This window comes from Cottoperca gobio, chromosome 18 (assembly GCF_900634415.1).
Source record: "Cottoperca gobio chromosome 18, fCotGob3.1, whole genome shotgun sequence".
NCBI lineage: Eukaryota > Metazoa > Chordata > Actinopteri > Perciformes > Bovichtidae > Cottoperca > Cottoperca gobio.
In genome coordinates this window covers 12,399,459-12,425,016 of record NC_041372.1, presented here as the reverse complement: position 1 = coordinate 12,425,016, position 25,558 = coordinate 12,399,459, and the positions used below count along the sequence as shown (strand labels likewise).

Sequence of the window (25,558 nt, the reverse complement as noted above, 5' to 3'; positions counted from 1 at the left end):
CTGCAAAACACTTAACTTACCTGTTACCTGCCTGGGAAACTCGGTGAGCTAAGGTAGCTTAACTAAGCTAACGTTAGCAACCAGTATACTTTGATTAGCTAGTGTTTGCTATGCTATGACTAGTGTTAGCTTTTTCTGTGCTTAATTTTGACACAATGCCAGCTGTGAAACTAAAACGTTACTCTAAAAATGTTTAACTGAATCGTTTTTGAAGGTCTAATTATAAGGTCTTATTAGAAAATGCAGGATGTGTGATTATCTTTTTTAACTACTTTTAAGTCAGCTGCTATACTCCGTCTTTTATAGAAACAGTTTTTTTCCCATTCAAAAACATATCCACAGAATATTTGAACACAAATACATTAGTTTAAAAATGTAGGTTTGTGATAAGCCTATTTGTGTTAGGACCACCATTAATGATGTCATTATACTATTACATCTTGCATGATCCTTGTATCTCTGCCTGTTAGTATTCTAAATCCTCCCTGTTTGATCGTTAAGCATACATTGGCCCCTTGTTAGCATATTACATGAACTGTGCTGATTTAAATCAAAAAACTTATAAAACATCAACAATGTTGATACTGTTAAAAATTCAGATTCTTCGTATCTAATTGTTGGTGATACAGTGTGTGTCCATGTGTTTTCCATCTGTCAACAATATTTGACAATGTATTAATGCCACTAAGATAATCAGTTTGCATAAAATATTTATTTAAAAAGAAACTCAGCTGTTACATAATAACATGTGCAAAATCATTTTCACGATTATTTGGTTTGTATATAGTATCTCTATGAGCAACTGCTCATTTGCACGTGTACTTGCACATAAACACACACACACATGACATATCAGCCAATAAAGGCTTCATTGTAAAAGCATGGTTGAATCATCAGCGATATGTACATTCACAGAAAAGATAATAACATAATAATAATAATAATAATAATAATAATAATAATAATAATAATAATGCAAACACGTGTCTGCCATTTGCTGTTATTATGAGTGACAGAGGAGAAAAACATTGATTCTTTGCTTGTCTTGTGTGCGTCACCAGAATCATAATACATGAATGTAAATGTGTAGTGACATACGCAAAGAAAAAAAAGAGATGGTCCTTCATGAGGGCAGATCTGCCCTTTATTCTGAGGGTAAACATTAGTATATCAGGGTTTACAAAAGTTCATTAGTAGTGCTATCCACTGGTGAAAGCCAGGTAGCGGTTCAATTGATGTTTGATTACTTGATACTGATTCTCATTTCTAACCATTCAAAGATTGATTTTCATCTGGGGCGGAGAGTCAATATGTTTGCATGCAATTAAGTAACCTGTAGTACAGAAAGCCAGCAGTCCTATGGTTAAAACAAATTAACAAAATGGATTACACAATATATTAAAACCTCAAAAGTAAATAACTTTTTTGGTTTCAGAGCCTTAACAGATGTGAAAGCGGTCAAAATGCTTGGGAAGAGTGACCAACTTCAACCACTCCTGCTTTCACCTGCAGTAAGTTGATAAAAGATAAAGCATGGGATGCACTGCGGATATTCAACCTCCTGTGAGATGTTTATAGTTGGGGGTTTCAGTTTCTTTATAGCACAGCCAGACCGAGAATACCTGCAGTGATCAGTAGAACTACAGCGAAGGATGGGGAAACAGAAAGGAAAAAAAGATTTATTAGGCATCGTTCAAACACATTCTCTGCACTTTTTGGACAACTTTGTTCTTATGCTTACCTTGCGTCAGAGATTGCTGCAGTGTAATGGCGTGGCTAGTGGTAATCGTATTGGTGAGTGTGCCAGTAACATTTGCCAGGTTTGCAACAAGACTCTGAAATACGGATGTGGGGTTTCCAATCATACCACTAGCTGTGAGTGCAAGCAACAGACAAAAAGGTAATTGTTAAAAATTATTTAGCATATTGGAAGACATTAATATATTATCTGTGATAGCCTCTGTGACAGTGGGTCTTAGTTTGTTGAACTTGCATATGATGTGTCAATGTGTATCTCCAATATGTTGGCTTACTGCTGTTGAATTGTCCAGTGGCGATTGCGATTAAGATATTTGTTGCTCTAGTAGTTGAGGTTGGTACAGTGACACAAAATGTACACTGGATTTTCCTTCCGCTGACCATGCCCTTCACAGAGTTCACTGGCAGCTGCAGAGCAAAGAGAGTTTAACAGATGAACAAATGGTGATGGTTTGAATTAACGTTGCCTTTTATATTGCTTGAGCTGCAGGTTAAAAGATGCAAGATGTGTTGCATTTTGAGCATACTTATTTAACCATTACATATTAAGTATATGTTCAGTATTTGACATGTAGAACAAAAATAAAATGTAATGTAATTATAGACATACAAATTGGCTTCAGACAACATCATTTGTGTCTACTTTGAGTATAATGTTAGATGAGCGGCCATTCATTAACGTGCCATGCAGCTGCTAGTCTTAATTCATACTTAAAAAATTATGTTGGAAAAATCCAGCGAAAGAATAAAACATGGGCTCCAACATATTAATTAATATATCCTCACTATGCTCTACTCCTACTCTGAAAATAACTCACTTCTTGTAAAGTCAGCTGTCCATTGTTGAGGACAGTGCCAAAGAATTGAACTTGACCGTTGTTGTTTGCACAGACGTAGGTTGGGTCATTACCTCCCTGTGGTGCAAAAACAGAAAAGGTTAATTGAACCTAATAACACAGAAGACTTCAAACTTACTATATAATAGACTCTGGGTTAGACTTCATTGTACTTTAATCTGCGAGTGACTGACAAAACTTGACATACCAGAGAGTTATCAGTTGACAGGGTGGCAGCAACGTAGCCATCTGACTGTCCTGAGAGAGCTAGATGAAAGTTTTCACCGCTCTTCTGCCTGGCAGAAAGGAAGAAACATGATCCTTCTGTTGAAGGGTCGCACGTTGCGGGTTGAGCCGCACAGAGCCGTTCGGTCCCACATCCTGACCTATTAATAGGATCCTGCAAAGAAGATGAGATACTTTTTAAGTGTGTGAAAAATGCACTTTATGACAATCAAAACCATCAGTAAATGTGAATATTATTTTCTTAAACTATACTGCAACTTCAACTTTGTTCTGCATCACTCACTGCAAGAAGTGTCACTGTGGAGTTAGACGTCAGTGGGGGTGCTGTGGGGGCCTGTGTTGTCGGGGCCTGTGTTGTCGGGGCCTGTGTTGTCGGGGCCTGGGTTGTCGGCGCCTGGGTTGTCGGCGCCTGGGTTGTCGGGGCCTGAGTTGTGGGGGCCTGGGTTGTGGGGGCCTGGGTTGTCGGGGCCTGGGTTGTCGGGGCCTGGGTTGTCGGCGCCTGGGTTGTCGGGGCCTGGGTTGTCGGGGCCTGGGTTGTCGGGGCCTGGGTTGTCGGGGCCTGAGTTGTGGGGGCCTGGGTTGTCGGGGCCTGGGTTGTGGGGGCCTGGGTTGTGGGGGCCTGGGTTGTGGGGGCCTGGGTTGTTGGGGCCTGGGTTGTCGGGGCCTGAGTTGTGGGGGCCTGGGTTGTCGGGGCCTGGGTTGTGGGGGCCTGGGTTGTGGGGGCCTGGGTTGTCGGGGCCTGGGTTGTGGGGGCCTGGGTTGTGGGGGCCTGGGTTGTGGGGGCCTGGGTTGTCGGGGCCTGGGTTGTGGGGGCCTGGGTTGTGGGGGCCTGGGTTGTCGGGGCCTGGGTTGTTGGGGCCTGGGTTGTCGGGGCCTGGGTTGTGGGGGCCTGGGTTGTGGGGGCCTGGGTTGTCGGGGCCTGGGTTGTGGGGGCCTGGGTTGTCTGGGCAGATATGACCGTTATCCAGGACAGTGTCACAAATACGGCAGTGAGGAGGACCAGTCTGTTGTCCATGCCTAGAGTAGATGGGGTAAGATGGTTATTCAGTTATATAATATAATGGAACACTTCAGCTTCAGTTAGTTGCTTTGTTTGTATCAGGTGAGCTCAGAAATAATTATTAAAGGCAAAATATATTTCTAAACATATTACTCACAGCACTGCATTCGTGAACATTTTACAAACGTCCAGTGGTGAGCTACACTTTATGGGGGTTGTGGAGGAGAACATGTAGTAGTTACTAAAGAAGAACTACATTTAATCATAGCACGCTTAATTAAAAAAGATTTACTGTAATAAAAACGTTAATCAATAATATGTAAAACAATAATTTAACTACATTTAACATGAAATGTATTTTCATTAACACAGGAAAGCACACGTCTACCATGTGATTTTAGCTTACCGTGTTTTTAGTGAATTCTGTTAGCTAACAACAATTCAAAATTTAGATTAGGATATAAAATATAAATGTAAAAATAGATTTTTCATAATATAATCAACTAATTTTACAAATAATTATAATAATATCAAATTGATAATGTTAATGTTCTATAAATAATTACTCTTGATAATTTAAATTACAGTAGGCTGTATATTTTACGTAATTATTGACTTCAAAAGAACCTTAATTTGAAGAGAAACTCATTACAAGTATTGATCCAGAAGAAGATATCAATGTCTTGCATTGTTTAAGTCTTACTTTTGTCTGCAGTTCCAACGATCAGTGAAATTGGATTAAGAAGCAAAAAGATGTGAAGTTCCTTGTGTAGGTTTAGTCTCCGGTGTTACAGATGTATCCCAGGTGAAGATGTGACACCTGTGCTCTCTGTGTCAGTATTTATACTAAAGGGGTTGGGAAGAGTCAAAAAACTAAGAGAACAAGGGCTTATGGGTGTGTGTGATGGACGCCACACCCAGATTTTGTCATGTCATTTAACCCTATTAGTTTCTGTTAGATTTTAGATTTCCTTCCTTGAAGGGCTTACAATTCTCGTAACCGACACGATTAATATGGTAAGGACAAGGAACAGCATTCTTACTGTGTACAGGTCTGGATGTTTCTCCTACATGATATATCAGTAACGGTAAACATGTCATGTAAAACAACACCTTAGTTTACAACAAAATACAATTTTAAGTATTACACATAATGCTGAGGGTTTTAGGCTCATACATCAGGATCTAACGCAGGTCCATGTATATAAAGAACAGGACTGGGTATCGCCAGTGATTTCCTAAATCCATTTAATTAGGATTCACATGGTCCTGAATTCAATATCGATTATGTAACATTCCCAATATCTCTTAACGCGTTGTAAAGTCAAAAAGTCCAAATGTATTAAAATTTGATCATTTCTTGATATCACAACATGATTTTCTTAAACAAAATATATTGCTTCAATCCATATTTGTTAGCAATTAGCCTTTCAAACACAACATTTTCACTTCACAACCGGGGGGCACAAAAATGGAGGCTACAAATTTAGTTTTAGCCTATTTTAATGCAATATAAATTGTATTTAGATGGAATTATTTCCATCAAACATTATTACCACATGTTTTCCATTCACATGTCAAAATTCCCCCTCTGCAAACGTCTGTCTGACAACATAACATTGGGCGTATGTGTTAAGTGGCATGTATTGGTGTATGAAACCAGTCATGAGACTGCTGACACAATCTCAAGAACTGGTTTGTCACGGGAAGTACATACCCTCATGTTTGACTTAATATGGCCATTGTGTTAGGCGTATACATATATATATATATATATATATAGCATCATGCCATAATATTACAACCCAATACCTCAAATTTGAGTTGTGTTGTGTTTGTATATCATAGGAGGAATTATTTACTTTCCCCATTGGCTCAGGAAATTGTCCAACCTCCCTTGTGTGAGTGAAAAGTGCAAAGAAAATAACACAAACCGGGATTATAGTCGAATTACACGGCTCAAAGGTTAATAATACGTAGTGAATGGTTCATAAATGGAAGGTTCTTCTGGACAAACAAGACACAGAGAATAGAATAGACAATGGAGAGACTCCGTCATGTCCTCCATGTTAAACCTGTTTGGTTGTCATGGTAGAGAAGGCGTTCTCTTCATATGATACTTCTCTTTGTTTTGTTTCTGTGCATATTCATTTGGTGAATTTTGTTGCGGCAAACAAGATTTGAATAGACTCCCAACAAAAACATTCTTCTGTTTAACATGAATTAAATGTAGGCCTAATTACATGAAAGGGATATTAGAAGCATGCATAGGGCTATCTACATGCAGAATGCAACATTTCTGTTGCTGATCTTTCTCTGAGCTCCACGGCACCGGTTGCCCTCTTACGTCATGCTAAAGTCCAGCCAGTGGCTCATTGACCGTGTCCCCGTGTCCCCTTCCTTCCTAAGATTCACCTGCTACTGCCACATTCTTTTGTCAGTAATAATAATCTAACCAGGCAGTGCGTGTGTGTTTGCATATTTAATTCTAATGTTCCAACACTTCTATTGTCCACATTTTTGTATTTATATCCATTTTGTATTCAGTACAAAACCTCTGAGGGTTATCCGTGCATTGGAGCACATGCGGTCAGCAGTCTCTTTACTTACTCCTTCCTTTCCCTCGGTGTGTAAACAGCTGAATAGAATCTATGTTTGGTCACCAAAGTGAAATCGACCCCCTTTTTCCTGATTTTCTTGATTTTCTTCTACATTTCCGTTACGCTGATTTGCTTAACGTGTCACTGTTCCTCAGAGTCAGTATAAAAGAAACAGCCTCGAGCTCTTTCTCGCCTGAGCAACACATTATGTAGATAGTTTATGTGACCGCCCAACAATCAGTATAACTTGCCCTGATCCTCATGACAAACTGTCATCTGTCATTCCCATGGTACAGTTATGTACGATCAAAAATACTTAACGTTCAGGACGATCGTAGTTTAGCCTTCGTGTAAGTTAGCATGTCTCTCTTGTAAAACAGAGACTTCCTGGTTAAATAAAGGGGAAATAAATCCACGAGCAGTGCAGAAGTAGGCAACACATAAAGTTGAATATTCTGCACAGTAGAGATATTAAGCATGTCAGTGAGTTAGAGCAGCAGACTGGTTCCATACAAAGGTTGGGCAGGATGTCTTGCAACAGGTTTAACTGATCCCAGTGTGCTGCCAAGTGTATGATGATTTATTTTTTTGTTCATTAACTATGGTGAAGAAAAAGTAAAAATGAGTGTGACTCCTCTGTAACATTGTTCTGTTTACTTCCTGCACTTATTTCTAGAAGATCCAGGTTGTTGGCACCAATCTTGCTGCACTGGTAGATGTTGTTTTAATTTACAGGGTTTAATAATAGACGAATATGAAGTGATTATTTGTTTAAAAGGTGTGAAACAATTATGAAAATTGTCTGTAACTTTAATTTTGGCTGTACTTAAAAAGAAAAGTCTTCCTATTCTATTGATTCCGAGACAATTTATTAATGTAGTGTTTTGCAGTGACTGTATTCCATCATGCTATTACAACATGTCCACTCAAAACTACCTCTTTTCACTCTATGTAAATGAATAATTCAAACCGGTTTAGGAATGCAAATGAAGGTGTGGGATCAACGTGTGTTTTAGGAGCAGCTTAATCAGCTGTTGTGAAAGGGTTCTCAGTTAGTTTTAACAGCCATGTTATTATTTCCCGTGTAAACTGATAATGGTCTGTTAAAGGCTGACAAGTAGCAAGCTGCGTCAATATCTGGTCTTATTTTACATTTTACTTTATGTATGCACCATTATACACCAAAGCAAATTCCCTGTACATGAAAACCTACTTGGTAACAAACCGAATTCTGATTCTGGCTCATCTGGGTCTGAGTAAAAGACACTCATTTACTGGTGTTTGAGAACAAACAAGATTGGCCACATTCATTCATTCTGCGTCACACGAGAACAATCAAAGAAGCGTTTGATGGTAAAAGGTTACGCTCAGTTACCAGTAATCTCTAAATATGAATTTCTTCTTGAGTTTCCTCTTAGATATGTCAGTTGTCAGCCTGTCACCACTACAGATGAATCAAAAATATGTCCTCGTATTGCATTCCGAGTGCGTTTCACTGTAAATACTTGCGCGTGCTCTTTTTTTTTTTAAAGCATGAACAGTTCAGTCACTTGATTATCCCAGATGGGAAACTTCAGGTGCACAAGAAGTACAACAATTATTCCTGTACATGCAATTTGCAGAACTCAATAATACACAAGTCTACAACAAAACAATATTTTAAATTAAATAAAAAACTACATAATATTGCAAATGAAGCCGAGTTATTGCACAGGGAACTAAGGAGTTTTTATTATTGCTCTTGTACTCGGGGTGCATTGACACTTTTCCCTGTAAATCACAGCACGTACTCTTCGTCCCATTCTCGGACACTTGTAGAAGCACTGATGCGCCGGGGTTCATGGACCCCAAGGAAGCACATTTAACAGCATAAACCCTCGTTTTCCAAGTACTGGGCTCGTCCTGAAACGGATTAAGCTTCACTGCCATTTGTGCTCTTGAATGATATTGAAAATGTGTGTATTCTATTGTAAAAACAGTGTGTGTGTGTGTGTGTCAGGGTAAAGACTTATTTCAGATTTGGACTTAATTGAGCTCCTTTTTTTTGCTTGGACATAGAAATCTTAATTTTCTGTGATGTAGTTTTTTTTTATTACAGTTTTTCAATTTGTAATAAAGAATTGGTGTATTTGTAAGAATAGCTTTTAATTTTTCCACCTGTATATTGAACTCTCATCATTCTTTAGAGGGCCAGAGATGCAGCTCCCATGGGTGCTGATGGTGCCGAGCGTCTGCTGGATGTGTAAGTAGATTCTTATTTCATTTGCACAATATGGAAATTTTATTCCAGCGATTGAAGATAACCTAATTAATGACGTAATACTTTCTGTGCAGTCGGTACGGCCCGCAGGAACAAGTTCCAGCAGACAAAGGCAGACCCTCCCGTCTTTAGTTTGAGCTGTTTTGTGTGTTGACAGGAAGCATGCACGATGTGGAATGAGCGCACCAAGTTGTTTTGGTTCATTAGTTTTGCAGGTACCTGTGATGTCTTCATGCTCTGAAGCCAAAACATTGTGTAAAGGATGTTTACCTGACAAAAGTTGTAAATGACCTCTGAAGCCTGACAGGTTTGGCTACATTGTGATGACGCCTTGTCTGTAAGTCTCCCTCGTCCGGTCGGTTGGGTCTTAAGCTTCTACCTTTCAAAACTGAAAAAAGTAAAGCTAGACAAATGAGCAGGAAACTACTTTTTATTGCAAAGAAAGTGACATTAGTTCAACATATCATTAATTACTCATATAAATACAATATATTACTGTTAGTTCTTAATCCTAACAATTATCCTTCATTCTTCAAACTCGACAAGTTTCTTCAGCTCAGACTTCAACAGCTCTTCATCCTCCTCCTCCTCATCTACCTCCACCTCTATCCCATCTATAGTTTTCTGCAGCTCTTCCTTGATGCGGTTCAGCTCCAGCAGCCCATCCTGCAGGTTCTGACAAACTTCTCGAATCTTAGCAGCAAACTCTGTCTTGGCTCCCTTTTTGAGCTCCATGGAGTCCTTCGCCAGGAAGAAGACATCGAGAGCCAGGAAGAGACCCGACATGACTCCCGTGGTGATGCTCATCACCTGGGCGGCTTTCGCAGCCCCCCCTGCCACAGTGAGGACCTGAACCGTGTTAATCAGGCTCTCGGTGTTGATCACTAAGGCCTTGCCGGCCCGGCCGCCCTCCTTCATCACATGTTTGACATTCTGGTTGAGGTGCTTCTTCGAGATGCTCTCAGCGTACTGCTCAAAGTTCCACTCCTCAAGTGCCTCCATTCCTTCCTGTCATGTGGGTGAGGAGAGTTCACATTAGGATTAGTTTACCAACCAAACCGGTTAACGGTAGGAGGTAAAAGAAAACATTTAGTCATGTGTGTCAGTTTGAAGTTTGAAGCCAAAGTATGAAGTTACAGTTTCAGTTACAATGTTGTCAAACTGGCTTAAAAACCTCTCGCATCTTCTCACCTGCAGAAACTCCAGGCACTCCTTGATGTCCTTCATCTCCGCCTCGTGGTCTTGGATTATCTTCTCCACCTTCTTGCGGTCCGTCTTTGAATGGACCGTGTCGGTGATGTTGGCTGAAGCAGATGCCACCCCACCTGCCGTAGCGACACCGATGCCTACGGCGACGACAATGAGCGACGCTCCTGCTGTGAATGGCGCCAGAATGAGGCCGGTGATGGTAGTGATGGACCCTGCGACACTCGCCACCCCGCCGCCCACACTGGCCTTGACGGTTTTCTTATGGAAAATGTCAGCGGAGTCAGCCAAAGCGAGCAGCTCCAGGATTCGCTGCTGGAGAGAGGCGCCACGCTGGTTGAAAAAGCGAACAAAAAGACGAGCCGCCATGAAGACACGATCAGCTGCTTGTTCCACCACTCTGGAGGCGAGAAACAAAGAGTTCAGCGTTGTGCCGCCACACTGTCGGTCAAGCAAATCTTACTTTAAAAGGATGAACCATGTTGGAAGGTGGAAATACCAATATAGCAAAGCACTGAGCTGGAACGGTTTCTTTCTGTTACTGTACAGTTTAGAGTTAGGAAAATAAATCCTACAAGCAAATTGATAAGTTCAATAAATGCGCCACTTACTCTTCAGGTTCATCGTCCTGGTTGGCATCACTCCACTCAGCCCAGCCTAACACACAGGAACGATTACAACTGCAAGTTATAGTAAGTAAGTATAGCAATAAGCAGCTTCAGCAATAAAACATTGTGAGCATCAAGCGTACCCTCCACTATTCTCCACCACGCCAAAAGGCCTTCCTCATCCTGGAAGGGGACAAACGTGAAACTCATTGGAATAAATCCACATAAAACAAGCATCACGTTGTGTAACATTAGAAGACTTAAAAACAAGCTTACGTCTAGAGGGTCCGGGACTGTTCCCTCACTGGGGACTGCTGCCATCTCTAGCGTTTCAACTTCCACCACTTCCTAGAACAGAGATGCATCACACTGAAGACATTCGGTCTCTCATTCTGTATCTCACATTATGTGAGATACAGTTTAATGTTGTAGCTGGCTGTATTAGACTTGTTTCTGTTATACTGTTGGGTGGTTTAATTTACTGTGTAATGATGCGTTCTGTCACTGGAAGTTACCGGCTCTGAGGTGGTTAAAGAAAACTGAACACACTGGAACACCAGCCGCAAACCAACCAGTTATTCAAATGTAAAAGAGGAAGTATCAGACGTTAATATTAGATGGAACATCTTGTTAGATTACTTGAAATTGAATATCTGCTTCTTTTTAAATCCCCTGTAATGAATGTACCTGGGGAATCCAGCTGTAATTGAATCCTACATCTTATGGTCACGAGCCACGCTTCCATGCTTTGCACTAATTACTGCTGGTCTCCCATTTCTGTGGCGTATGAGGTTAAGGGTTGATGCTCTACAATGATATCTCTATGGCATGTCAAATTTATACAAATGAATCACGGCATAGGATGTCGAAAAACAGTGATGGTACAGCATGACAAAAATAAGTGGTGGTCTACTTAACCCTGTACTTCATATAGTATGTCAGAGTTCAGCATGTATTGCATGGACACACTTGAACAGAAATTACTCTGACAAATATTAGCCTTCCTGTTTCATTGAAGGCGTCCTACTGTATGCGGAGCGGTCTTTGTTTTTATTTGCATGGTTTCATATTGCTGCTGCGCAAATATATTTGCCTGCGAGTACGTTTGTGCTTGACGTGCGGAGGAGAAACAGCTGTAGAGCAGCTCAGCTGTGGTCATTAGCCTTTGGTTCAGTTTCTATACTGAACTTTAATTCTCTTCATAAAATGTGGAACCATTTAATTCTGCGCTGAAACTGTGATATACTTATATTCATTCATTTTGTTCTATTAATAGTGCTCCTATTTCTTTTCCTTCACTTGTAGACCTCATGTAAAAGCACTGAATTGTGTGTTTGAATGTGTTTAACACGTGAGCGTGCTTTCTCACCTGGGGAAGTGCTGGAGTGTCAGATGATGAGTCCTGCGGAGGGAACTAATTAAAATAAGAGAAACTGCACTATGGCATGGAATATTTTACTTCCAATGTGGTAAATATGTTTTGTGTAATATACATTTTATATCAGCAGTATGATGACATGTTTATTCGTACCTTTGTAACGGACCCAAATAATGCAGTGGGCAGAATCCTCTTTATTCTGAAGGTCTAGAGAAGAAAGAGCACAAATAGTCTTACAACTACACAGCCCTTCACAATAAAGGTTCAGCAGCTGCATCAGTAATACAACTAAAAATAGACAATGATTCACAGTGACACGAGTCTTTGATAGATCACATCTATATAGATAGACAGATATATCTATATAGATATAAAACTATATAGATATATCGATAGAGATATAACTATATAGTTATATCTCTATAGATAGATCTATATAGTTATAACTATATAGATAGATCTATATAGTTATAACTATATAGATCTATCTATAGAGATATAACTATATAGATCTATCTATAGAGATATAACTATATAGATCTATTGATAGAGATATAACTATATAGATCTAGCGACACGTTTGATAGAACATAACCTGACCTTGATCCAGGCTTCACATACCATAGTTCTTTTCTTCGGCGCCTCCTCTGTCTGGCTTTTCACCCCACCGCAGCTGGGGTCAACGTCAGAATACCAAATAGACTGCGGGGAAGTTGACGCATTAGCTCATTTCTAACTACAGTTAGCATTATAATGCATTATAATAAACCTCATACATCTGGGAAGAAATGACTTTACTTATTAGTCTTTTTCCAGATTGGCTCTTTGGCTGACATCAGACACTGACAACACATCCTCCAAGAAAAACAAACAGAATTGTGACGTGTGAGTCACTGCCTCGACAGGTGTGTGGAGTCTTTCTGGCTAGGCAGCATTTTTTCCATTAAGAGTTGGAACTGTTCTTTCTTAAAGCAGTAAACACCATTCCTAAATGATTGATAGGAGTTATAAGATGTGCCAGCTAGAGAGCGTGATTGCTTTATTAGATTAAAAAAAAAGGGGGGGAAAGAAAGTAAACAAACAGAACTTTAGTGACAATACGTAGATATAATGCCTTACATGTCTCTCTATGGTGCTGTCATCCACACTGTCAGAGCTGGAGGAGTGCTCGCTGTGAACAGATCGCTGTTCCTTATAAGAAATAAGATGTATGGGAGAAAAGAGCAATTTAATCATGATCCACGTTGTGTTGCTGGCATCTTATCAAAAATGGATTCAAGATTCTTCATCAACAAGTTGTGTCTTTATTGCATCAGGCATCTCTGAAAACATGTTAACTTCTCTAAAGCACGCACCTGCATCAGACTGGAGGAAGTAATTCTGGGAACCGCAGCATCTGTCTGACATTCTTCATCTGACGTCTGTAACCACACAGAACAATGCGTAAAACAAACAACTAAATATGTCCAACATAGACTCCATGGAACTCAACTCTGGCAGCACATTACTTTTTCTTTTTTAAACCTGGTAATCTCTTTTTTTCTAAACAAATGCATCTACACTTAAGTTGAACAAAGTATAATGTTGTGTATAGTACCTGAGCGTAAGACTTAAATGGATTTACTTTCTGCATCATCCCTTTGAACTTTCCAGGGTTCTGAAACAAACACAGGAATTATACATGCAGTTAAAAAAACATTCAGTTGTTATCTATAACACAGCAGAAACTGTGCAAACAATCTCACTAAACCTGTGGAGACAAAAACCAGGAAATAAAAGGCGAAGGAAAATTGAAGGTTGGCGCCACCTGCTGGCAGTAACAAGAACAACACTGGCAGACAGCAGCGCACAGACTAATGAGAAAACAAGCAGTGTACTGTTATAAAATATATCAAAGACATCAAATGACATACATAAAATGTTGACATGTTACTTTTATTTTTTGCTTAATAAATAAAAAAACAACCGTGCAAGGTCATCCTGCTGCTCCATCAAGTAAAATACTTTGGCGCTGAATGTTTTAAAGCTTTTTTTTACTAAGTAGAAGATGACTGGCGAAGTGAAATGATCGACTTTTACCCACCTGATCAGATTCTGAAACCTTTCCTTGTTCCAGTGACTCTGAAGACGCAGCTTTAGAGACCTGCGTGAGAAGACACAGCCGAGTGGACGCCTTATTGTTTGACACGGATCAACCGACAGCAGCGTTACAATTACAACATGCACACAATGCTGTGGTTACCTGGGAGGTAGACTTGAATGGGTTGACCTTGTGCATGACCCCTCTCAGCACACCGGGCTTCTGAAACACACGTTTTAGAAATGAATGCGCATGCTCTAGTCCTGTGATTTACATTGTAGCTGTATTAAAAAGGAATTTACAGCCCAGACACTGAAGGCAGAACAAAAAAACACACCTGTACAGCGATGGGAAGTATATCAGAGTTCTTCTCACCTGTGTGGAGTCGGTTTTCTGTTCTAGAGACTCTGAAGAAGGAGCTTTGCTGACGGTGGGGGGGGCCTGAATAAAGAACAAAAGTTGAAATCATATTTTACATCAAGTTGTCACAATTACCGTTTACTGTCGACATGTTTTACCTGCGAGGTAGACTTGAAAGGGTTGACCTTGTCCATGACCCCTCTCAGCACGCCAGGCTTCTGAAACACACGTTTCAAAGAGTTCAACTGATGCACTCAACGTACGATAACTTGAAGCCGCATTAAAGGAATTTAATTTGATTGTTGTTTGATCTTGTGTGGTAAAGTAGCCGTGGGAAAACAAATATGAAGACAAGAATCTATTGAACAACACGTTGACGTAACACATCAGGATACCCATTACTTGTTCGAGTGTTCAGAGCGCAGACCTCCTCTAAGGCCGTCTCCATAAGTGAAAAATAAGTATATGTATTTATTGGGTTCTTCTTTGACCTTCTTCTAGTCTCTAAAGTTTTATGTTAATAAACAAAACCTTTACTGTACAAATCGTACAGTACAGTGGAATGATATGGGAGTTCTTCTCACCTGTGTGGAGTCTGCTTTCTGTTCTAGAGACTCTGAGGAAGGAGCTTTGCTGACGGTGGGGGGGGCCTGAATACAAATCTAAAGTTTAATCATATGATTTTTACATTAAGCAGTCAAATTCATAACAATTTAATGTTGTGTTTTTACCTGCGAGGTAGACTTGAACGGGTTGACCTTTTGCATAACTCCCATCACTCCCATTCTCTGATGTTTATATTATACAAATAAAGATTCATAATGACAAATTAAACATCAATTAAGCAGCAAACCTAAAATTCAAATAAAAGGTCAAGTGTGTCAAGATGGTAGAGAAAATATTACAGAGATGTGACTCACCTTGGTATTTGAGTTAAGCTCATTTGTGACTTCTCTGTTTGCGCTCATTCCCACATCCTGTGTTTTCAGGCTGTGCTCGATGGGGTTGTCTAGATCCTGGTGATAATTGAACACCTTAATTATGCAAACATGTAAACAAACAAAATATGGCACTATCCTACCCCACCCTCGCCATACAGTACCTCCTTGCTGGGTCTTGGTGGGACCACTGGAGTTGGGGCTGTTGAGCCTTTATCTCTTCTGAATATATTCATGCTGAAATACACGGTTTTAAATATTAGGATGTGTTGAGGCAAAACAACAACAACCATGGCTCCAACTAAATACATACTCTGACAGCCACATAGGCCATGCTGTGTTTTTAGATTTAGTACAATAGTACCATTGTACTAAAAAAACAAAAACAGCATGACCAAAACACGTGCTTTAAAGCTGTCATCAGCTGCCAAGGTCGGTGTACTTCCTGTACTCTTTTCTCTGGATAGACCCACATGCCAAATTCCATTCAAATAATTGACCATTTTAAAAAGGTACTACGTATAACATTAACCTTGCATAACTCATTAACTAGGAAATGAATGTTTTTGTGAAAACTTAGATTTTACTGACAAATCGGTGTAGTTATATCCATCATGCTACGCATTGTTCAGTAGTATTTCTACTTTATTTAGGTCACACCGGCTGATAGCGCGAGTGAAATCTCAGCAAACTAATTCAAAACGTTACAATGTATTAGTATAAATGAAGCTTTGGTAAACAGGATATCACCGAATTGAAATACGTGTCCAACTGAATGGTAATACGTCTTTACGTTACTTTCTACAATGTATAAGTTAGCAAAAAAAGTACGCAAACCTTTAAATTGGCAGAACTTTTAACACAGTTTGGCTTGTGGCGCTATGGCACAAAACATGACGTTCCAAACGCTATCGTACAGGAATGTTTGACAACACAAAACCCCAGCAACAACATAATGAAACGAGTAGGTTGCCTACCTCAGTGTTGCCAGAGGGAAACAAAACAAAATGAAAATGCTGCGTTACAAAGCAACACAAAAGGTAAACGAGTTTAAAACCGGTGAAGGCAACACAGTCCTTCAGCTCCCCTTAACGTAGAGCGGTCAAACCGGTTAGACACAAACTGAGGCGGATCTCAGTTTACTGAAGATCATTTTACAGCTCTGATTTCCAGGCAAGTTTTACTTTAAAAAGGTGAACAATGGATGGATACTCGGCGACAATGATCCACACACCGTCAAAGTTGTGTTAGAAAAGATGTCTTTATTAAAATCACCTGTTACCTGCACGAGGGCGTGGCCTCTTTCCGCCGACCTCAAAACAAAATCAGGTCAAAAGGTTTCTCAGAGGGGAATTCAAACCAAAAAAAAGATACAGAAAGTCAAATAATTGTATAACTTTAGTGGTTTTCAAATTCCAATATTATGTATTCAGTAAATAAAAAATAATGTATGATTCACTTTATTACAGCTCCATGACAGAGCCTTCACAATTCCTTAATGTAATTAGATCTCTGGTGTTGAATTATGGGATAAACACCATGTAATCAGTCGAAAGTGACCGAAACAGTTCTCAAACACACAGGAAAGAAGGTTGGAGGCATCACCAAAGGCAACAAGTAAATAGTCTTTATTCAAAAGATGCAGTGATACACCAATAAATCCAAATGTATTAAATTAGAATAATTTACAGATACATTCTTTCGGGAGAATGCAGGATGCACCGGCATAATATAAACATACAGCGATAGAAATATTTCTGTAATCACGACATTAACATGTGAATAGTTTGGATGGATGGATGGATGCCACATGGTAAGACAAGAAGTGTCTCCAGGTTTTGTATAGAAAATATATGGGGAGCAATTGGAGCAAATGTTTCTATAGACCCATTCTGGCGATATTTTTACACGATAACACATAACACACACTATAAATGCAGAAATACTTAAAAAAGGTGCTCCCGTTGATAACGTGTCCTTCTGTAAATACAGTGGGTGAACCAATTAACCTTTGACCACAAAGCAACATTTTGATACACCTTGTGTTTAAACCATTTACCCACAGAACATACACCGCTCAAAGAAGTGAATCTGTTTTACCCTTCCCTGTATGTACAGTAAACATCTTACATTATAATACAAGAAGAGTAATCTACTGATATTAAAAGGGCGTGTAAGGCTGCGTTTGTTTATATCCAAAACTGCAGGTACTGGCCTTGTGGGCCCATGAGCTCCTTCACACCAACAGTGCCTTCATTTAGCCAGGAGAGGGTGGTGGTGCCTTGATAATTATGTTCAAAGTGGCATCACGCAGGAAGTTGCTCAACTGTTTCCAATAGCATCCTGCAGCTCCTCTCTGATGGCATTGAGCTCCACTATCCCGTCGTTGAGCACATTTGCCACCTCCTTTATTTGACCCACCACCTCTTTCTTGCAGCCTTTCTTCAGCTCTCGGGAATCCTTGGCGAAGAACTTGTCCATACCTGTGAAGAGTCCTTGGACCGAGGCGATCGTGGCGTCTGTTATCTCGGTCCCCCGCAGCACGGGAGAGTCCACTAAGCTGATCATTTGGACGGCCTGGCGGATCTCCCAGTCCCTGGAGTAGTGTTGGGTGCCAGACCTGAGGAAGGGATGACCGCGGAGTTTGTACAAGCCCTGATTGACAAAGTGGAGGATCTTCCCAATGGCCAGCAGTTGAGCCTCATACTCCAACAGTACTACCTCCACCTATGGACGAAGAGGGAAATACCACCTTTTTTTGTTAAAAACCTTGAAAGAAATGAATGGCACGTTCAAGCAGGAGATGTGACAGTGTGTACTCCTTTGCTATTGCCAGTAGACGAGCATGCTCCTCTGTTTACTGGCGTGTCACGCTCAACGTCACCGGCCGTTAGAAAAGCAGGGTTTAAAACATTAGATGGTGGTTACTACGATCAGACAGGGAAATTACCGTTTCCGTCAATGGAGTCTGGAGGCTTTGAGGAGCGCATGATGACTTAGTATCTCAGAGTAATTCCTTTTACAGGTGGAAAGAGTTTCCATATATAGGATATTTGATTCATTGTAAAATTAGAGCTTACCTTCTTCCGGTCGTGCATGTTATTAACGTTATCCGAGATGACCGCGGAGGCGGAAGCGATTCCTCCAGCAGTTGCCACACCGACACCAACAGCGGTAATGACGAGAGAGACGCCTAATGTAAAAGGTGCCAGAGCCAAACCGGCGATGGCCGCCACGCCGCCCACAGCTGTGGTGGTGCCACCGGTGATGCCGGCGATCTTGGCCTTCTGGTGGAAATGGTTGATGTCGTCGGCGATGGCGTGGAGCGTGATGATGGACTGCCAGAGGACTTCAGCTCGCTCGGTGAAGAGTTTGTTGAAGACACGCAGGCCACGGAGAACCTTGTCCGCCAAGATGGTGAATGACCTAGGATGCATGTGAGGCAGAGATATGATCGGTTATTACATTGCTTCTTTTGTGCGACTAATGGTCCAAAACCAAAATCTACTCGGTTCAGTATCATATATGGCAAAGAAAACATCAAATCCTCACATTTGGGAAGTTAGAACCAGCAAATCTTTTGCCATTTATGCTTGAAAAGTGAAAATATTTATCAATTACGTTTCTGTTGAGCCACTAATAGATCGACTAATTGTTTCAGCTGCACATTCAGCACTACTTCTCCTGCTGCAATCAGAGGTTTTGAAAGTAGCTCGGTCCGATCGCTACACTTCTTCCTTATTCATTAAAACAGACGTACTTGGACTCGTCCTCTTTTAGCGCTTTGTCCTCATCGTCTGACGGCACCTCATCCCATTCTGAAAGACAATCGAGCAACAGGTGTCAATGACGTTTAAAAACAAAAGACAAGTTTGTTTTTGTTGCTCAGTTTCTTCAATCTGTTACTTGAGATAAGTGCGATGTTGACTCACGTTCCACAGTGTGCCACCACTCCATCAAACTGTCCGTGTCCTGGGACGACAAACAAAAGTATGAAAAAGCATATTCACAAACTATGAATGATCAATGAATGAATACACAGGAAACGCTTGGTGGTGAAGGGAAATATTTCTGTTTAGCCAGTTTAAAAAGAAACGGACCCCGTCCTCTTCCTCATCCTCAAGACCTTCTATAGCTCGCTCATCCATCCGAGCAGCCAGCCACTCCGCCTGGATGGGAAGGGTGACAGAAACAAACCATTGAATACATAAATAGATCTTCGCTACGTACGTCAACATATTCACCTGGATTAGTTCTCATCAAAACAAGGCATGATGGAGGACTGCTCCCTTCCTACGCTGTGGTCGGTGTGTGTAATGTTGCCGAACCGGCCCAGTCACATGTCGAAGGAATGTGTCCCATCAGGAATATGAACATGAAGACAGTGGGAAACAACAGCTTTTCTTTCTCAATCGCACCATTCTTCTCTCCATGTGTTTCACTGCATTGTTCCGTTTAATGCATGCACAGCACTTTGTAACTTGGTTTTTGAAAAGCGCTATATAAATAAGAGTTATTATGTTATTTGTCAGAACACTACAATCATGATTTGGTGAATAGCTTCTTGTCAACTCATCAGTGTCCAATAATAACATGCATTTGATTCTCAGGTGGTTGTAAAAGCTTTAGGACAGTGTGTGTGTGTGTGTGTGTGTGTGTGTGTGTGTTTAAAAGGTAGTTTTAATACAGAAAGGTATTAAGCTGTAACAAGATAAGGAAGTTTCTCTCTATGAAAGAGATACCATTTGGATATAGATCACTGCCCAGTTTTGACTAAGTAAACCACACATTGATCACTTCCACTTTGAAAGGTGCAAACATACCTTGGCGGCCTCCGACATGAAGTCACTAGACGTAGCTCCAGGTGGATCCTCAGACTCTTGCACGGCTTTGCTCTGGCATGAAGAGGCGATAAGGAGAGAGCATGTCATTCTCTTCTTTTTAAAGATCAGACGGCAATAACAGCAAAATACTAATTTCCTAATGTGATTAGAAATAAGTTAGAACACGCCGACTCACCTTAGCCTTGTATTTTTTGAAGCCTTTAAGTTTAGATTTCTTCTTCTGTTGAAAAGAAGAAAAAAAAGTTTGAGAGTCATACATTCAACAACCCCAAAGTAAAGCATGAGAACATGAGAGTGACAAATTACCGGTTTGCAGGTTTCCACTTCATCTTCTTCGCTGTCATACGTCTCTCCGGGTCTCATGAAATCTTTTGGTGTTTGAGTAAAGTCATCCTCAGCGAAGGGATCCTGCAACAGAATGTAAGAAACACAGTAAATACCACAGGAAGCAATTAAACAGAGTTATTATATCATAATATATGTTGTGCATTAAACATACATTGGATGCTTGCTGAGGCAGTCTGGTGGCTGAATCCAAGCGGTTCCCTCTGCCCATTGGCTGTCTTAGATTTGCGTGGGAGGGGAATAGGGCCTGTTTGTTTGGAAGATTTCTAAAAAAAAAGGAGAGGAGAACTCGTTACCAGACTCCAATGACAAAAACAGTGATTTTTACCTCACAGAACACAGAAGTTGTTGGGCAACCACTGCCTCGATTATTTAGGTGGTTTGTATTATTGTGTGACTTTGGTGTTTTAAAGAGTTATTTAGGATTCAACAAAGTCACACAACAACACAGACAAACTAACCAATCGAGGCAGCGGTAGACCAGCAACGTCAGTTACAATGGAGATAGTCTGTCAAAAAATGATCGTGCTCTGTTCATTACATCACATTGTGTATATACAAAGCTCTTAAACTCTTAAGCTCTTCTACTACAGCCGTCAGCTTGTTCCTGGTGCAATCGTAACAAAGAAACCGGTTTAGAAAAATACCGGTTTGCAGTCGTCCATCCAGTCTTCATCGTCCAACTCCTCCGCGGAGAAGCTGCTCTTTTTCTGATAATCGGAGTAATCCAGCTTGTCCTCCTAATTAAAAATAAAAAAAAAACATTTACGAAAAATCCAAATAAAGTAAAAACCATTTCTCTCTCATTGTAACGTTTACCTTAGAGCTTCGACGGCCGACGTGCAGCAGGTTCTTCTTTGTTGGTTTCTTCTATTGATGAAGGAAGAAGATAACATTAAGTGAAAACAGGTGAGAAGATGTAAAACCTGCATTTAAAGAAAATGAAAGTTACAGGTTTGCAGTCGTCCAGTCCATACGGATCGTCATCCTCGTTCAACCCGGCAGACAAATGGTGCGTTTTCTGGAAGCGCTCGTTGTTCATGAACGCAGCCTGAGCAACAGATTCAAAACAACATCATAAAGGTTACGCTGCTAAATGATGTGTCCTCTGTTTGCAAACACCTAAATCACATATTTTGGAATATAAGTTTTCTTTCAAGCGTGATATAATTTCAATTGTTCATGCAGCAAATGACTACAGTACATACAAACATGTCATATAATGGTAACAATAAGAAAATAGTACCTTGCTAGTTGACTGAAGACTGTGGCCTCTCTCCTCTACATCCTCGAAAGCGTCATCCTAAGAGTGAAATGTGTTTTACAGCTTACATGTAGAAAGTGATGGAGCCATTTTATGTCATGGAAGCTTTTTTTTATAAATAGCCGTCATAAGCAAGCCAGTAATTCCAGAAATGCTTCACAGGAATCCGATCGTTCACCACATATGAGACAGTGAGTGTCCGATGACATGTAGATTGCTGCTGTTAACTGAACGTTACCTGGGACTTCTTACGAGGTGTGTAGCCATGTGCACCTAAAACTTCATCTTGTAGTTTCTCCTGAGGGGAAAAACAAATTCCACACATGTAACACAGTTTAGACTTGATCATGCCCCCCCCCACACACACACACACACACACCTTTGAGCTTTTGCGAGGTGTATATCCGTGAGCTCCCTTCGGTTTAGAGAAAAGAGAATAAGTTAATTTATTGAGGTATAAACAAATACACTGTGAAATATTAAAGTACTTGTGCGTTACCTTTTCGACAGTGATGGCAAATCCTCTTTGTGGCACAAACCGGATTTTCACCTTCTTTTTTTTCTTCTGGAGAAAGAAAAGAATAATATTCACAGTTCTCCCTTTAAATGTTCAAAAGTGTCTTAAATATGTAATGTCACTCGTACATTACCATCTACATACTACACTTATACTTTAGGCTTACTGGTTATACATGTTGCCCCGCTTTCAACCATTACAACATCCTGGCATTAATGTGCATATCTCAATGTATCATAAGTAGAACAAAAGTATAGTTTATGGCTGTCAACCTCTTCGTGCTGGGCTTCCCCTTCCTCCTCCTCAGCAGTGCTGTTGTCCAAAGTCGTCCCCTGGTGACAAACACAGCATCAAAAACACGTTTACCGTTACAGACGACTAACTTTTGTCGTTGGTCCCTTATTGTAAAGCACTTTGTCCTACATATATTATTGTATTGTGCATTTTCTAATAGCACTTTTAGCATTTTCTATGGAACTTCAATTTAAGATTCAGATTAGAGCTATTTTTCTTGCACCTCGTCAATTCAGGATCCTAGTTTGATAAACTGCAGGCTGCAGGTACTTTACCTCTGACCATCGGCGTATGATGGAACCTTTTTTGCTCTTCTTGATTTCATCTCCCTGTTGGGAGTTACAAAGACAAAGACATCAGAACTGCTGCATCGATGGAAGAAGTCATGTTTAAGGAAGCTTTTTAGACCCTACAGGATGGCTGGAATGGAAAAAAACTTAATGGCAGATTCAGAAGAAGTTAAACAATGTCCTCCAACAAAACCACACACTCGTACTTCAGATAACTCACCTTTGATTCTAGAGGTAAATGTCCGTTCATGTGCTTTCCCTCCGGCATGGAGGAATTAGTGGATGCTCTTCTGAGCAGTTTATTGACTTTGGTCTTCAAATGATGCTTCTGTTGACAAAGAAAATCTATATTTAAACCACTGGTTTATTAATACGACTCATAAATACGGAAATACAGAGAGACCATAACATACTTTGTAGTCCATCCCACTCTGATCCCCATCTTCCTCTGCAGACATGTTCACCTCTGAAAAATAATCCTGAAAAACACAAGCACTCACTTTTAATCTGAGAAAGTGCCACGGTGAACACACTGGCCGTTCAGATCTAATGCAACAATAGTTCTAGAGCAGATTTGACAGTCTTTAATCGGGTGTACAATTTAAATATTGTAATTTTTCCAATCATAGATATACGATAGTGCAGGGGAATGTTAAAACAACTTAATGATGCATGTTTACACAATTTATATTTGATCCCAGACACCCTGATTGTTACCTTTGATGATTTCCCAGGTGTGGGTAGTGTCCTGCTCCTCCCCTCCTCCGTGACATCAGAGAACTTCGACTACAAACACAAAACAATTATTATTATTATTATAAAGAAAAACATGCCAACACCATGAAAGCAGTGAAACTGTGTATTTAGCGTTGCTTCATTTACCTTTGACCCTCTTCTGGGAAGTACAGACAATCTAAACTTTTTGTCCTTTCTCTATGAATAAAAAATGAAAGACAACAACAGTTACTATACACACTTGATAACAACCACAGAATGTCTAACGGTGATGAGTGAGACCATCAGATACCTTGATGTGACTCCCAGAACCATCCTGATCCTCGCTACTTCCTCCATCCAAGTCCACCTTCATCTAAGACAAAGATTTTTTAGCGACTAGTTTCTGCTTACAAACAATGCTAACTTTAGAAATAATTTGCGTCTTACTTTCAGCGATTCTCGCCGCAGTCTTAAAGTTCCAGACTTACAGAAAAAAAAAGAAAACACACAATTCAGGAGCTGAAATGTCTTTGACAGGACATTTGTTTTTCAGAGAAGGTTGCTGAGCGTTTGAGGCAGCGTGTGAATATATTCAGATGTTACTCTTACTGGTTTGAAGTCGGGGTTCAGCTGAGGGCTGTCTTCTGGCCAGTCCTCAACACACCTTTCCTGTTTTGAGATTTTAGTAAAGCAAACGTCAATTCTGCATACGCAACATCAGGCAAATTGCCATCACATATTCTGAGGACTTTTATACACCCAATGATGAACCCATTTCATTTCAATGACCTCATTACCCTTTAAGCCCTGCAGCTACTAACACTTGTACCATCCAACATGTTCAGATGCATGTGTGTAATTAACACTATAAGAATGTTTCTCTCTTTTTATTGAAGAGACTTTTCCTATGACACATTTCTTAATAATCTTTATACATTTAGTAATTAACTTTGAAAATTACTTTCACTTAAAACTCACTTGTCCCGTAAGCAGCACGTCCTCAAAGACAGAAAAGTTCTCAGCTTCCTGTAAAAAAAAGAAGAAGTGACCTTTTGAATTGTTCCTCATTGGAGATTTGGATCAATATCCTAGAAAGCTATTTAGCAGCTATTTAGGTCAAAATTAAACAGCATGCATACCAGAGTTTTTGGTTTGCGATGAAAATCTGGTTTTGGGAGTGGTCTGAAGGCTGGTTTAGGAGAGGTTTTTGGTACAGTTGGTTCAGGTTCAATCTAAACAAAATCCAAAAGAGGCAAAACAAATAAAAAAGCCAATAACAGCACAGTAGTTGCAGTAGCAGAGAAATAATAACATTAAGCTAAAGTGTGTTCTTTGCATACAGGGTTTACTGGTGGCAATGGCCTTTCTGGTTTTGTTTGCTCCTCTGGCATAGGCGACTTTTCTATCCTTGGTCTAGTTCGAGGACGTGGCTTTGGCGGACGTTTGAAGGTCGACACCTGCAAGTTTGGTTATAAAAGAAGGAATGAAGTGCATGTCATATAAATCAGATATGTCTTACAGTGGCACAATTGGAAGTACAATGCATTAGCATTAAATATGGATTTTATGGTTGTCCAAATATCGACTGGTACATACATGAGTCATTTCAGGCGAAGATTGGTTTGGTGTCATGGACAGATTCCTGTCCCGACTAAAGGGACTCGGCTGAAGAATATCATGCTTGGTTCCCAGAGGAGTCGTCAAGAAAATATCATGTGGCTCGTCGGACGCCTCCGGTTGGACGGCTGGATGAGATTTTGATGCCGTTGCCTTGAAGAGATCTGGTGACGATAGCATGTCCACTTTCCTCTCTGACGGGCTGTTGAGTGGTGGTGTAGAGTATGTGGCCTTATAGGCAGTATTGCTGGAGGTTATTCCAAATATATCCCTGCCATTAGTCTGAGAGGGAAGTGGTTGGAAGATGTCTGGAGTCCAAGGTGAACCATCTTGGATAGGGTCGTATTGTCTTGAGGGTGTAGTACCAAACGGGTCATCCAAAATGGAAACATCTTGGAAT

At 40.4% G+C, this 25,558-nt stretch overlaps 1 protein-coding gene across 1 annotated transcript; it reads right to left on the bottom strand.

Moving 5' to 3' along the window:
- Window positions 1-9,114: 9,114 nt before the first annotated feature.
- Window positions 9,115-22,021, bottom strand: LOC115024021 (uncharacterized). Its single transcript, XM_029455400.1, has 34 exons — window positions 21,962-22,021; window positions 21,706-21,762; window positions 21,412-21,510; window positions 21,279-21,329; window positions 21,107-21,199; window positions 20,614-20,725; window positions 20,421-20,522; window positions 20,290-20,334; window positions 20,094-20,165; window positions 19,371-19,439; window positions 19,203-19,242; window positions 19,031-19,088; window positions 18,351-18,696; window positions 17,598-17,997; window positions 16,553-16,583; window positions 15,435-15,507; window positions 15,253-15,348; window positions 15,064-15,120; window positions 14,917-14,982; window positions 14,491-14,550; window positions 14,348-14,413; window positions 14,135-14,194; window positions 13,976-14,035; window positions 13,490-13,549; window positions 13,248-13,313; window positions 13,012-13,083; window positions 12,514-12,594; window positions 12,046-12,099; window positions 11,884-11,916; window positions 10,791-10,862; window positions 10,658-10,697; window positions 10,518-10,563; window positions 9,892-10,306; window positions 9,115-9,708 (listed from the first exon to the last, which is right to left on the bottom strand). The coding sequence occupies exons 3-34, from the start codon at window positions 21,444-21,446 to the stop codon at window positions 9,226-9,228; spliced, it is 3,414 nt and encodes a 1,137-aa protein (XP_029311260.1). The 5' UTR covers window positions 21,447-21,510; window positions 21,706-21,762; window positions 21,962-22,021; the 3' UTR covers window positions 9,115-9,225.
- Window positions 22,022-25,558: the final 3,537 nt, after the last annotated feature.

Bases quoted from the DNA above. Each gene is read 5' to 3' on its own strand.
- LOC115024021 (XM_029455400.1), bottom strand. From the start codon at position 21,446: ATGACGATCCGTATGGACTGGACGACTGCAAACCT. The intron at 13,314-13,489 runs GTACTATACACA...GTGTGGTTACAG, and splicing joins CATTTAAGTCTTACGCTCAG to ACGTCAGATGAAGAATGTCA. The intron at 12,100-12,513 runs GTATGTGAAGCC...TTTCTTCTCTAG, and splicing joins CGCCGAAGAAAAGAACTATG to ACCTTCAGAATAAAGAGGAT.